We start from the raw sequence: 10,679 nt of genomic DNA, 5'->3' as shown, positions 1-10,679 counted from the left end.
ACACTTACAGCCCTTTCTGTCTTTGCAATGACCTGTTGCTTTCTTCCTGTGTGGTACTCTTGATGCTACTTCACAGCTTATCTGGCCTTTAGTCAATACTATTCAATGCATCAAGTCTGTTCTTGATTGTTCTCTAAGTTCAGGGGACATGTTCAATGTTATACTTTTGCTCTCACGGGCTTGTTGTCATTTTCTTCATCTTCAACTTGAACTTGCATAGGAGCAGTTTATGGTCTGTTCCACAGTGGCCCCTAACCTTGTTCTGACAGAGTACATTGAGCTTTGCCATCATCTCTTTCCATAGATTTGGCCGATTTGATTGCTGTGTAGCCCATCTGACCAGGTCCACGTGTATAGTCACTATTTATGTTTTTTAAAGAAGGTATTTGTAATGAATTAGTCATTGTTCTTGCCATATGTTATCATGCAATCTCTAGTATGTAGACATTAGTGTGTATGTACCTATCCATGTGTGTAAATTAATCTACCCACCTGTGTCTTCATGTTTGTCTGTGTGTGCATGTCCGTGTGCTGCGTCTGTCTTCAAATGCATATCTGTGCTGTGTGTACATGCCCATATATTAGGAGTCTGTGTATATCTGTGTCTGTGTGCACCCACATGTGTCTATCCATGTGTATATGCCATGTATCTGCATGCGTACAGTGTGCTCAGTGTCTGTGCATGTACACGTGTGTCTACATGTCTGTGTGCTGAGCATGTGTATCTGTGCATGCATGTCTGTGTGCTGTGTATACACGTGTGTGCATGTGCTAGGTGTCTCTGTGTTTACATGTGCATGTGTCTATGTAGACCCATGTTTATGTACTGTGTATCCCTGTGTGCACATGTCAGTGTGCTCTGTGTGTATGTGTGCAAAGGTATGTGTCCCTTAAAGGACAAAAGCTAGACAGAGCCTCAGGTATAGATCTGACCAGGTGGGGTAGGATGAGCAGTTCACAGGAGGGGTACACAGGAGCTCTGAAATGGACCAGGTCCTTCAGCCCCTAATATATATTGTGGAGAGTGGCCCCCTGACATGGCTGCGGGGTTACTAACCACATCCGGCCTCTTCATAAGTCAAGGTGGTCGTTCTCCCAACTTCCCCCCGGCAGGCTGGAGACAGAGAGGACGTAGAGGCCCTAGTGTGCAGGGTCAGGCCTAGGGGTACCATGGAGAGCTTTCTGGAGTCACTGAGCAGGCTGAAGGACGTCCACGAGAAGGAGGTCATGGGTAAGTGAGCTGGGCAGTGGCCCCTGGGCAAGACCTCACCACAGGCTTCCCATCACATGACCTAATGGAGCCTTAAGGCCAGGCTAGGGAGCGCCTACCTGCCACCTCAGCTGTCACCAGCCTAGGAGCCCAAGAAAGGGTGTCCTGGCCCAGCCACAGAGCTGCATGTGGTTTGGTCCTGGCAGCCATGGAATTGCAGGGTGGAGAGTCATGTCAGGAATGCCGAGGGCACCTGCTGCCACCAGCACCCAGACTAGTTCACATCCCATTTCCAGCCAGAACTCACTTTCCGGGGGAGACCTGGGCATCTCCCAGAAGTGAGCACACCCTAGGAGTGGCACCCACAGGGTTGAAATCCCCCCCAGAGACTTCCCTCCAAAATGAGCTGGTCCCCAGCCCCTAACCAGTGAGTGACTCACTCACTGCTCCAGCTCCAGTCCCCGCCGAGACCCTCCAGGAGACACATTCCAATCAACACTAACAAAACCCAAAGGCCTGGGACATTCCTGGAGTAACTGAATATGTGGGGCTGCTGACCGACACTGGCCTGCCTCAGGTCCTGGACACACAGGACCCATGTGGCAAAGTGGCAGATCACTTCCAGCATCATGGTCCCTGCCAGCCTCCCTACAGATGTCACAAAGCCCCACACCCCAGGAGGAGGGAACACTCCACCAGACCCCAGGTGCAGAGTTTGAGTATCCACCAACTGGCCAGGCAGGGACCCTCAAGCAGGGCCACCCCCAGACTCCTTCAGAGGCTGAAAGGATCCAGCAACAGACAGTCAAGGATCCAGAGACCCCCAAGGGGGAGTTGCTAACCTGTCTGGCCTGGCCCTCAGCCTCTCTCCCCTTCCCACTAGGCCTGCAGAAGAAGCTTCTGGAACTCAACTCAGAGAAGTACCGGTAAGTGAGAAGGCCAGGCCAGGCCATAGCAGTAGGGAGGGGACAGCAGCCGCTCAAAAGCCGAGGCTGCCACCCTCCAGGGTGCTGGTGTTGTCAGGACCCCAAGATGCAAATGGGGAAACTGAGAATGAGAAGAATGAGTGGATTGCAGTCCATGCACGTAGGGAGGAGGTGGTGGACTGGGATGTGAGCCCACCATGAGGCAGAGACCCCCAAGGGGCAGCCCCTCCCCACAGGGCACTTTGGGCAAGAATGTGATTAGGGACAGACAAGGGCCTGGATAGGGCTGTCCTCACATCCCACATAGGATACGCTGTTCTTCTGCCCTGAGTTCTCTCCCATCACTAGGGACACACGGACAAGTCAATCAGGAAGCAGCGGGTGCAGGGAGTGGGGGAGGGCATGGCGGAGCTGTCCCAGCAGGACATCCTGGGGGAAAAGAACTCGCCTTCTTGCCATCACAGGGATGCCCAGAGGATGGAGGAGCTATTTGCCAAGAATCACCAGCTCAGGGAACAGCAGAAGGCACTGAAGGAAAACGTGCGGGCGCTGGAGAACAGGTGAGGGGTGGGGAGAAAGGAGGCGAGGGGGGGGGGGGGGGGGGGGGGGGGGGGGGGGGGGGGGGGGGGGGGGGGGGGGGGGGGGGGGGGGGGGGGGGGGGGAGGAGGCGGGGAAGGGAAAGGGGGTGAAGGGAAAGGGGGTGAGAGGAGGCGAGGGGCGGGGAGAGCAGGTGAGCCGAATGTAGGGGGTGCCAAAGGGTTCCTCAGCCACTGTGTTGGGAAACTGGGGTGGGCCCATGCAGTCCTAAGCAGACTGCACTCTTGGAACTCCTTCCCAAATTAACTACGCGGGGAACTTACCCGAGGAGTTGGGACGGGGTTCCAAGGTACATAGTTTGGGTAAGAGGCAGGAGCACCTTGAGAGACGTGATGGGAGGCAGCGGACAGCGCCTGAGCCCGGCCCTTCCTGCATCCCCAGGCTGCGGGCCGGCCTGTGTGACCGCTGCATGGTGACCCAGGAGCTGGCCAGGAAAAGGCAACACGAGTTCCAGAGCTCACACCTGCAAAGCCTGCAACACATCTTCCTCCTGAGTGAGCCCCCCCCCAGCATCCTGAGCCCACACCCCCAGCGTCCTGAGACCACACCCCCAGTGTCCTGAGACCCCCCACCCCCAGCGTCCTGATCCCACACCCCCAGAGTCTTGAGCCCCCCCCCCCAGCGTCCTGAGACCCCCACCCCACACCTGCCTGAGCTTCCCCATGGCCTACTGAACTCCCACACAGCATACCAAGCCCCCACCCCACAGTGTCCTGAGCCCACATACACAGTGTACCAAGTCCCCCCCAGCATACCTAGCTGTTCACAGTGTCGTGAGCCCACCACAGCATCCTGATCCCCCCACCCCACAGCATCCTGTGTGACGTTGAGTGTCCTGAGCCCCCTTTGCCCACAGTGTCCTGTCCAGGGTTGGGGTACTAGGTGTCTTGAGTGTCCTTGAATCATAATCAGAGTTGGGGGTACTGAGTGTGCCATATTTGCCCCCATGTTGGGAAACTGACAGAAGACCACCACCCCAAGCCACCGGGAGGGAACAACACTCTCCATTACACAGGGGAGAAGACTCATGCCCAGGGCCCATAGGTAGCACAAGACCCTAGCTGGCCCTTCCCCCACAGTCAACACCTGATGTGCGCGTTCCTATCCTCCCCAGACCTCAGTATCCTCCTGACACAAGGGACAAGGTCCCTGAACCCTGCCCCCCCAGCAAGGTCAGAACCCCAGGGAGGAGTCTCCAGATCCCAGAGTCTCTCAGGAGGCACCAGCTACAGCCAGGGCCTGGTCAAGTATTGGGTTATCACTGAGGACAAGACCAGGAGGGGACAGTTCTGGGTTGGGGGGAACCCCTCCACCCTCTTCCTGAACCGTCCCTGAGCCACGGTGCTAACAGGACACTTGTGATTCCACAGCCAACGAGATGAGCAGGCTGAGGGAGGAGAACGAGAGCCTGAAGAAGGAGGTGAAGCTGCTTCGGGGCCTGGAGTGAGTGGGGAAGGGGCTGCTGTGACACTCTACTTCCCCACAGCCCCCCACAGCATGTGTGGTGCATGGGTAGGGGGACCAGGGCACCAGGCGCAGCAGGGAAGACAAAGGGACCTCCAGGTCACCTCCCCAGAGGAGTGGATGAGCTGCAGTCTCACGGATGCTGCAAATATAATGGGTCCCAAGCACCTTGCAGCTCTGGTCCTCAAGGTTCTGCTGGAGTTCGAGAACCTCAATGGTTTTGCCGAGTTCTGGGCACCTGCAATGGGGGTACTGATTCTGATCGAGTGTAGAATCTCCCCAAAGTCCCCTTCAATGATGTCCCCTAGAAGAGTGCATTCAAGGGCCACACACTTCCCCTCCTCATTTCTCCATCATTGTCTCCCTTCCAGAGACAGGCCCAAGCCCCTGAATAGGGAGGGCACAGAGGTCACCACTTCACCTCTGCTGTCCCCGGCCAGTTGGAAAGTCCCGGGAGGCCACGAGGGGCCTGAGGCTGAGAACAGCAGCATGGAGTCACGAGAAGGTGTGTGCGCTATAGGGATTCCCTGGGGTCTCGTCAGGGTCAGAGCCCCCAAGCAGTGCCCAATCTCCCCTGCCCACCACCTCTCGCATACAGAGCAACTGCTGGGGTACCAGACGCCTCCTGCCACCAGAATCTCCCCAGAAACCACTAGCCTACCTGAGCTGAAGGCTTCAGACATGGTGAGTGGTACCCAGGTAGGGTGCTGGCACCAGCCTCCCAGCAGATGTGGAATTATTGACCCTGGGCGGCCAGCCACGGCCTATGGGCATCAGGGGGAGAGGATAGCCCCTCCTGCTGCTGTTCACCCTGGACACAATATTAGGTGCTTTGGCCAGCCCCCACTTCTGCTGACTTGTCCACCCTGCCCATGGCCTTCCCTCTCCCAACTCTGCTGACCCATCTGCCCCACAGAGTCCCCAGCACATCTCCAACCAGCTCCATGGGACCATCGCCGTGGTGCGTCCGGGGTCCCGAGCGTGCTCCACCGACCGTGGTTCCACCAATGGGACACCGCCGCTGGTTGGCAAGAGCAGCCCCTCCAGCCCTCCCTATGAAACCAGCCTCCCCCTGGACAGGTGAGGGCTCCACCCACCAACACCACTTGGGGGGGCTCACCTGAAGTCCCATTTTAGACTTTGTTCCCCCCACTCATAGTCCCTCTGATGATTCCTCCTGGGGCCTCCATAGCTCAGTTTTCCCCAGGCACCTGCTTGGGGCAAAGCTCCCCCTGCACACACCTCCTGGGTGCCTTGGTCTGAGGGGAAGAGGTAGTAATTGGGGCCCAATCCTTGGGCCTCCGTCTCAGAAGGGTCATTGGGAAGCTCTCTCACTATCTGAGCCCTAGGATTTCAGGGGTCCATGTCTGAGAAGAATACAGGGACTGTGTGGGAGGAGGGAGGCACAGGTACTCAGGGGGACATGATCCAGCTAGAAACCCAGGGGACCATGGTCTCCAGGCCATCCTCAATGTCCTGCAGTCAGATCCAAGCTGCCCACGTGGCATGGCCTCTGGGGCCTTGGGCCTCTGTTTCCCCAACTGTGAAAGGGGGGCTGTGGTTTCTGTCCTGGGCCTGCTCCATTGTGACTGGGTGCCACGGCCCTACCCTCTCTCTTGCAGTCTCCTGCGGACCTCCCGACCCTCTGTCCTGGCCTTTGAAGCCCTAAAGAGCTCCCTACAGGCTGACCGCCTCAGCCTCTTAAGCCGTCACCTGGCCCTGCACCTCCGAAGTCCCCGTAACAGCCCCCTGGCCCCCACCACGGCCCCCGGGGGGGCTCAGCCAAAGATTCTGAAAGTCATGGAGTCAGAGAGCTGGGAGGAGCCCACTGGCCTGCTGGGCCTGCCAGGGGCCCTGGACTCAAGAGACCCACAGTTAGAGGGCACGCTGCACCTGCTGCTGGCCCAGCAACAGCTGCGGGCTCGGGCAGCCAGTGTCAGATCAGGGGGCCTACCTGGGCCGGGGGGCACTCTGCCCTCCCCACCTGCCGGCTCTGATTCTGAGAGCCCTGAGGGATTACAGTCAGCTGGAGCAGCACTGGCCAGAGGCGCCTGGCATGGAGACCGGTGCCCACGGCCGCCAGATCTAGACAGCCTCAGGGAGGAAGAGGCTGCAGTGGTTCAAGCATACACTCCAGACACACCCCTGGACCTCTCAAAGCCCACCCACCATTGTGGATTGCCCAGGCCAAAGGCTGGTTCTTGCAGCCCGGAGTCACCTCGGAGAGCCACACTACCTGCTCAGTCATCACCCCGGATCCCCAGTCCCTGGACACTCAGCAGTGGCCCCAAAGGAGCCAGAGCACTGGAGCTGGAGTCCTCCACACCCCAGGTAAGGGCCTGGTTCTGGCCCAAGGCTTCATCCTCAGGACTGCACCGAGTTAGGGTCTCCAGGTACCTGCCGCTCCCTCCCAAGCCAGTCCCCCTGAAGAAAGGCCAGCGAGCCTAATGCAATCAGAGAGGAAATGGACCCAGGCTGTATCCAGGCCTGGGGCACAGGGACAGCCCCCAAATGAACCCAAATCTCTTAGCTCTCCCAGGGCCCCCCACCGCCTCTCCCCTGGCACCACCCTGGTCTGGACTGTCTCGGTGGGCTGAGGAATGAGCCTGGAGGGAAAACTGGACAGCTGACTGGAGCACAGAGACCTGAAGTTGATGGTCACATGGGTAAGCCTGAGCCCTGCCGGGATGGACACCACGCTGGGGAGAGGTGGCCAGGGTGCTCAGAGTCCAGCTCAACCTGTCTGTATGACCAGTGCAACTCTGCGCCTGGGTTTCCCACTTGAAGAGCCAGAAATGGAGTTGAGGGCCCAAGCTGTCACTCCTCCGACCACACGCGGTAGAGTCACTTAGTGATCAAGGCCTCAGCCTGGTAGTGAGCTCCATCTTGCTGTAGTGAAACAGCCAAAGTGGCCCCACCTGGTGGGTCATCAGGGTCCAAATCCCGGCACTGCCTCGGATCAGCTGGGTATCCTGTGCTCCCCTCTCGAGCGCCTTCGTCCTCCACGGGGTCACCACCCCCCAGCCTGACTCGCACTCTATGTCCTGCAGAGGCCAGCCAGGCAGAGGCGCAGAGGGCAGACTCAGACGGATTGGATGAACCAGACACTTCGGACAGTGAGGTGGGTCGTGACCCAAACCCACGTGTCCACGTCCACCAGACCGTCGCGCAGATCACCCCGAGGTGGGAGTTCCGCATCCTCACTGCATGACCTTGTGCCCAGAAGGCCCTGAGTTCCGAGGTGGGAGGCAAGCTCGGCACGCCAGGGGGGAGCCCCAGGTGCTTCTGCGCCCGAGAGCTGGAGGAGAAGCAGCAGCGCAAGCGGAAGCGGGCATCTGACCCGCTGGTGCAAGGTACCGCAGAAGCGCGGGGCGCGGCCCAGGGGGCGGGCCGGGGCGGGGCCTCCGCAAGCCCAGGACCAATGGGTGTGGCAGATAAGGAGGAGGGCGAGCACGGGGCGGGGCCTTGGGCGGGGAGGACCAATGGGCGGAGAGGATGAGAAGGCTGGGGCTTAGGCGGGGCGCCGGGAGAGGGGACGGGCCAAGGAGGAATCCAGTCGCCCCGCCCGGGTCTGGGCTGCAGTGGAGACGAACCTGGGAAACCCGAGTCTGCAGGTGGATGGGGATGTGGCTGACCTGGCAGGCTGATGGCCAAGCGTGAGGCCATGATGTTGCGGGGCCTGGACAGACGGAGAGAGGAACGGAAAGGAAGCGGGAGTCGAGGACGGAGGCTGGGACGGCCCAGGGGAGGAGCTGGGGAGGACGATGCCCACAGCTCACCTCCGGAGCTCCACTGGCTGGTCGTTTGGGGAATGGATGCCTTCCTGATTCGGAAGTCCAGCAGCTTGAGCCCCGGCCCTTCCTTACTGGTGACCAGCCGCTGGTCCCTTCACCTCTGGAACTCGGTTTCCTTATTGTCAAAGGGACTGATTCTAGGGCTACGAAGGAGTTGGCAGGACAAGGCACAGATCGCCATCGTCACCTTCATCATCACTGTCGCGCGCTCAGGTGGCCTGCTTCTTCCCCCTCGCCCTGCTGTCAATCCTCAGATGGGCGTGCAGAGTGCCTGCTCCTGGGGCTGGGCCCGCACAAATGTTTGCTGAAGGTGGGGCTTGGGCTCCAGTTCCCCATAAAGCTCAGGGGCTGCAGCCCATCTCCAGGTGATGATTTCCTCTTCTGGCCAAGGGCCAGGAGTCCCCCGACTTCCTAGGACTGAGCTTTTCTAAAGCCTAGGCTAATATCCTGCACTAGGGCTATACAGTCCTGAGGTTTGCCCAGGCAGGCAGACAATGGCGTTGGGAGCTGTCCTCCCAGCCGTGAGGGGCCACGGATCTTGGACGAGCCCATAGTCCAGTGGCCGGATAGGCAGGTTAGGCAACTCCCCCCCCCACCCCGGTCTCCACCTGAGCTGACGGCCCCATGTGGCTGAAGCTGAGAAGGTCAAGAAGGTGACATTCTATCCTCACTTGCAGCCATCAGAGTTCAGGGGTCCTAGTGCACAGGGAGCTGGCTGCTAACTCAAATGCACCCCACTCTGGCTCAAATTCACCAGCGGTTCCTTGGGAGAAAGGTGAACCATCTCCTGTGCTGTTTACAGCCTCAGAAACGCATTGGAGGGTCAGCTATGAGTGGATTCCAACTGGGTGGCAATGAGCTGACCTAGCCAGGTCAGGGATCAGCTGGCAGGCTTTGAGGGTTAGCTGCAGGAAGTTGCCAGAGGTGCCAGCCGCCCAGACCTCCCAGCCTGACCTCAGCTCCACCTCCCACAGCCACCAAGAAGTTCCGAGGGAGACGGAGACCGAGGGAGCCCCTGGTGGTGGCTGAGAGGCCTGGTAGTCCGCAGGATGCTGAGGACAGCAGCACCCAGCCCAGCAGCCAGGACTGAGAGGGGACCTAGGCAAGCCAGGCCACGGGGAAGAGCCAGAAGCAGGAAGGCGGTGTCAGGACAGGCCCAGCCACCCCCAAGTAAGAGGATGGCTGAGTGCATGGGGGCTGGATTCATGGCCCAAAAGACCAAGAATGGACCTCCTCCGTCCCCATTCGTCTTGGACATGCCCACTGACCCAGCTGCCCCACCATTACATCAGCATGTGCTCCTTGCGGGGTTGGGAGAAGGGAGGACAACCCCTCTGGCATTGTGTCCCCCTCAGTTGCCCACCCTGGAGACCTCTCCCTCCTCCAATGACTTGGACCAAGTTTTGGGTGGTCTCTGGCGCCCCCTCGTGGAGCCCCCACAAACGTCTCTGGTGGCGGCGTCCAGACTCCAGCAGCGGCCGCAGCATCCAGACCAGAGGTCCTTGCAAGAAGACAGGGACACACACAACCAGTTGTGGAAAGTTGCAGGGTCCTGAAAGAGCTGGCATAAAGCCTCGTCCCTCACCAGCACGGCCCCCAGCTGCCAGACTGGACTCACGTCCCTCCATTCACAGGGCAGTTCGCCCACCAGGTTCGCCTGCTGCACGCACACACAAACCCCCAGGCATTCAAGGTTGACATCTTTTTTGGCTTATTCTGGAATCAAATAAATGTCAAACTGGTGCCGTCCACATCCCTGCCGCTGCCCACCCACCCTTCACACCCATCTGGCGGGGAGGGAGTGGTAGCTGTACTAAGTGACACCTGAAAGACCCCTTCTGGTGCCCACAGGCCAGATCAGTGAGAACACTCACCATGTAGGCTGTGTCTGGTAACAGTGGTCTAGCCAGATGACCCCAGTGAAAGGGACAAGGGTCCAGCTTGCCACCTAGTGAGCTGGGCCTGCTGGCTGCCCAGGACTGAGAGGGTTCATCAGCATGGTGCCTGTTATAGTGTCCCCAGTGGATATACCCCCGTTTCTGTTGGCTTTAGCCATTAATCGTTGCCATCTTTGATCCTCCATGGTGTGAGAAGGCCCTTCCATCCTGCAAGCAAGGCATTGTCCATGGGGCCTAGAAGGTGTGTCTGTTGTGTCATTCCCACTGTATAGACAAGGAAAAGGAGACTCCGAAAATTCCAGCAGCTCATCCAAACTTTCACAGTGAGAACTCATTTCAGATTTGAACCCGAATCAACTCCTCGGCAGCCCTGTGAGAGGGAGCCGGAGTCCTGGACCAGGGCAGACATGGCTTACATCCACACTTGACAAAAGATCTGACCTTTCCGCCCACCCAACCCAGGCACAGTCAGGAGCCACATGCCGCTCAACTACCAGATAAGAGCGTCAGTGTCCTCGGCCGCAGGTTTCGCAGTGGAGACTCGAACCCGTGGCGCAAAGGCCGGGCGAACGCCTCTACTCCCTCGGGACGCCCCCTCCAAACTGTCTCTAGGACCCAGGGGAGCCATCCCCGGCACGGCAGCCCACCCACAGCGCCCGGCTGGCCAATCGGTGGGCGCGGCGGCAGTATATTTGCATGTCGGCGCGCCTTAGCCAATGAGCGGCGGGCGAGGGCGCGCCCGCCCGGCTGCGGCGGCTCAGTTGGAGGATGGCGGCGGCCGCGGTGGGTG

General features: G+C 59.2%; 2 protein-coding genes across 2 annotated transcripts in view; both read left to right on the top strand.

Moving 5' to 3' along the window:
- The first annotated feature begins 1,170 nt into the window (after positions 1–1,170).
- Positions 1,171–9,081, top strand: RBBP8NL (RBBP8 N-terminal like). The gene is made up of 12 exons (XM_006896937.1): positions 1,171–1,231; positions 2,094–2,136; positions 2,601–2,696; positions 3,115–3,227; positions 4,104–4,176; positions 4,638–4,702; positions 4,796–4,881; positions 5,114–5,277; positions 5,820–6,528; positions 7,248–7,313; positions 7,421–7,550; positions 8,966–9,081. The coding sequence occupies exons 1-12, from the start codon at positions 1,171–1,173 to the stop codon at positions 9,079–9,081; spliced, it is 1,722 nt and encodes a 573-aa protein (XP_006896999.1).
- A 1,287-nt stretch (positions 9,082–10,368) lies between these two features.
- The window catches only part of CABLES2 (Cdk5 and Abl enzyme substrate 2), an 8,176-nt gene continuing 7,865 nt past the window's right edge, over positions 10,369–10,679 (top strand). Inside the window, exons 1-2 of the mRNA XM_006896936.1 lie at positions 10,369–10,394; positions 10,502–10,672. Of these exons, the coding sequence (XP_006896998.1) occupies positions 10,369–10,394; positions 10,502–10,672 (197 nt within the window). The remainder of the gene's footprint in view (positions 10,395–10,501; positions 10,673–10,679) is intronic.

This window comes from Elephantulus edwardii, unplaced genomic scaffold (assembly GCF_000299155.1).
Source record: "Elephantulus edwardii isolate Elephantulus edwardi_28Jun2011 unplaced genomic scaffold, EleEdw1.0 scaffold00193, whole genome shotgun sequence".
Classification (NCBI taxonomy): domain Eukaryota; kingdom Metazoa; phylum Chordata; class Mammalia; order Macroscelidea; family Macroscelididae; genus Elephantulus; species Elephantulus edwardii.
Note: the sequence above shows the minus strand (reverse complement) of the source record. Positions and strands in the feature narration are given on the sequence as shown.

Coding starts and splice junctions, on each gene's coding strand:
- RBBP8NL (XM_006896937.1), top strand. CDS start 1,171: ATGGAGAGCTTTCTGGAGTCACTGAGCAGGCTGAAGGACGTCCACGAG. Junction 2,697..3,114: donor GTGCGGGCGCTGGAGAACAG/GTGAGGGGTGGG, acceptor CTGCATCCCCAG/GCTGCGGGCCGGCCTGTGTG. Junction 4,177..4,637: donor AAGCTGCTTCGGGGCCTGGA/GTGAGTGGGGAA, acceptor GTCCCCGGCCAG/TTGGAAAGTCCCGGGAGGCC.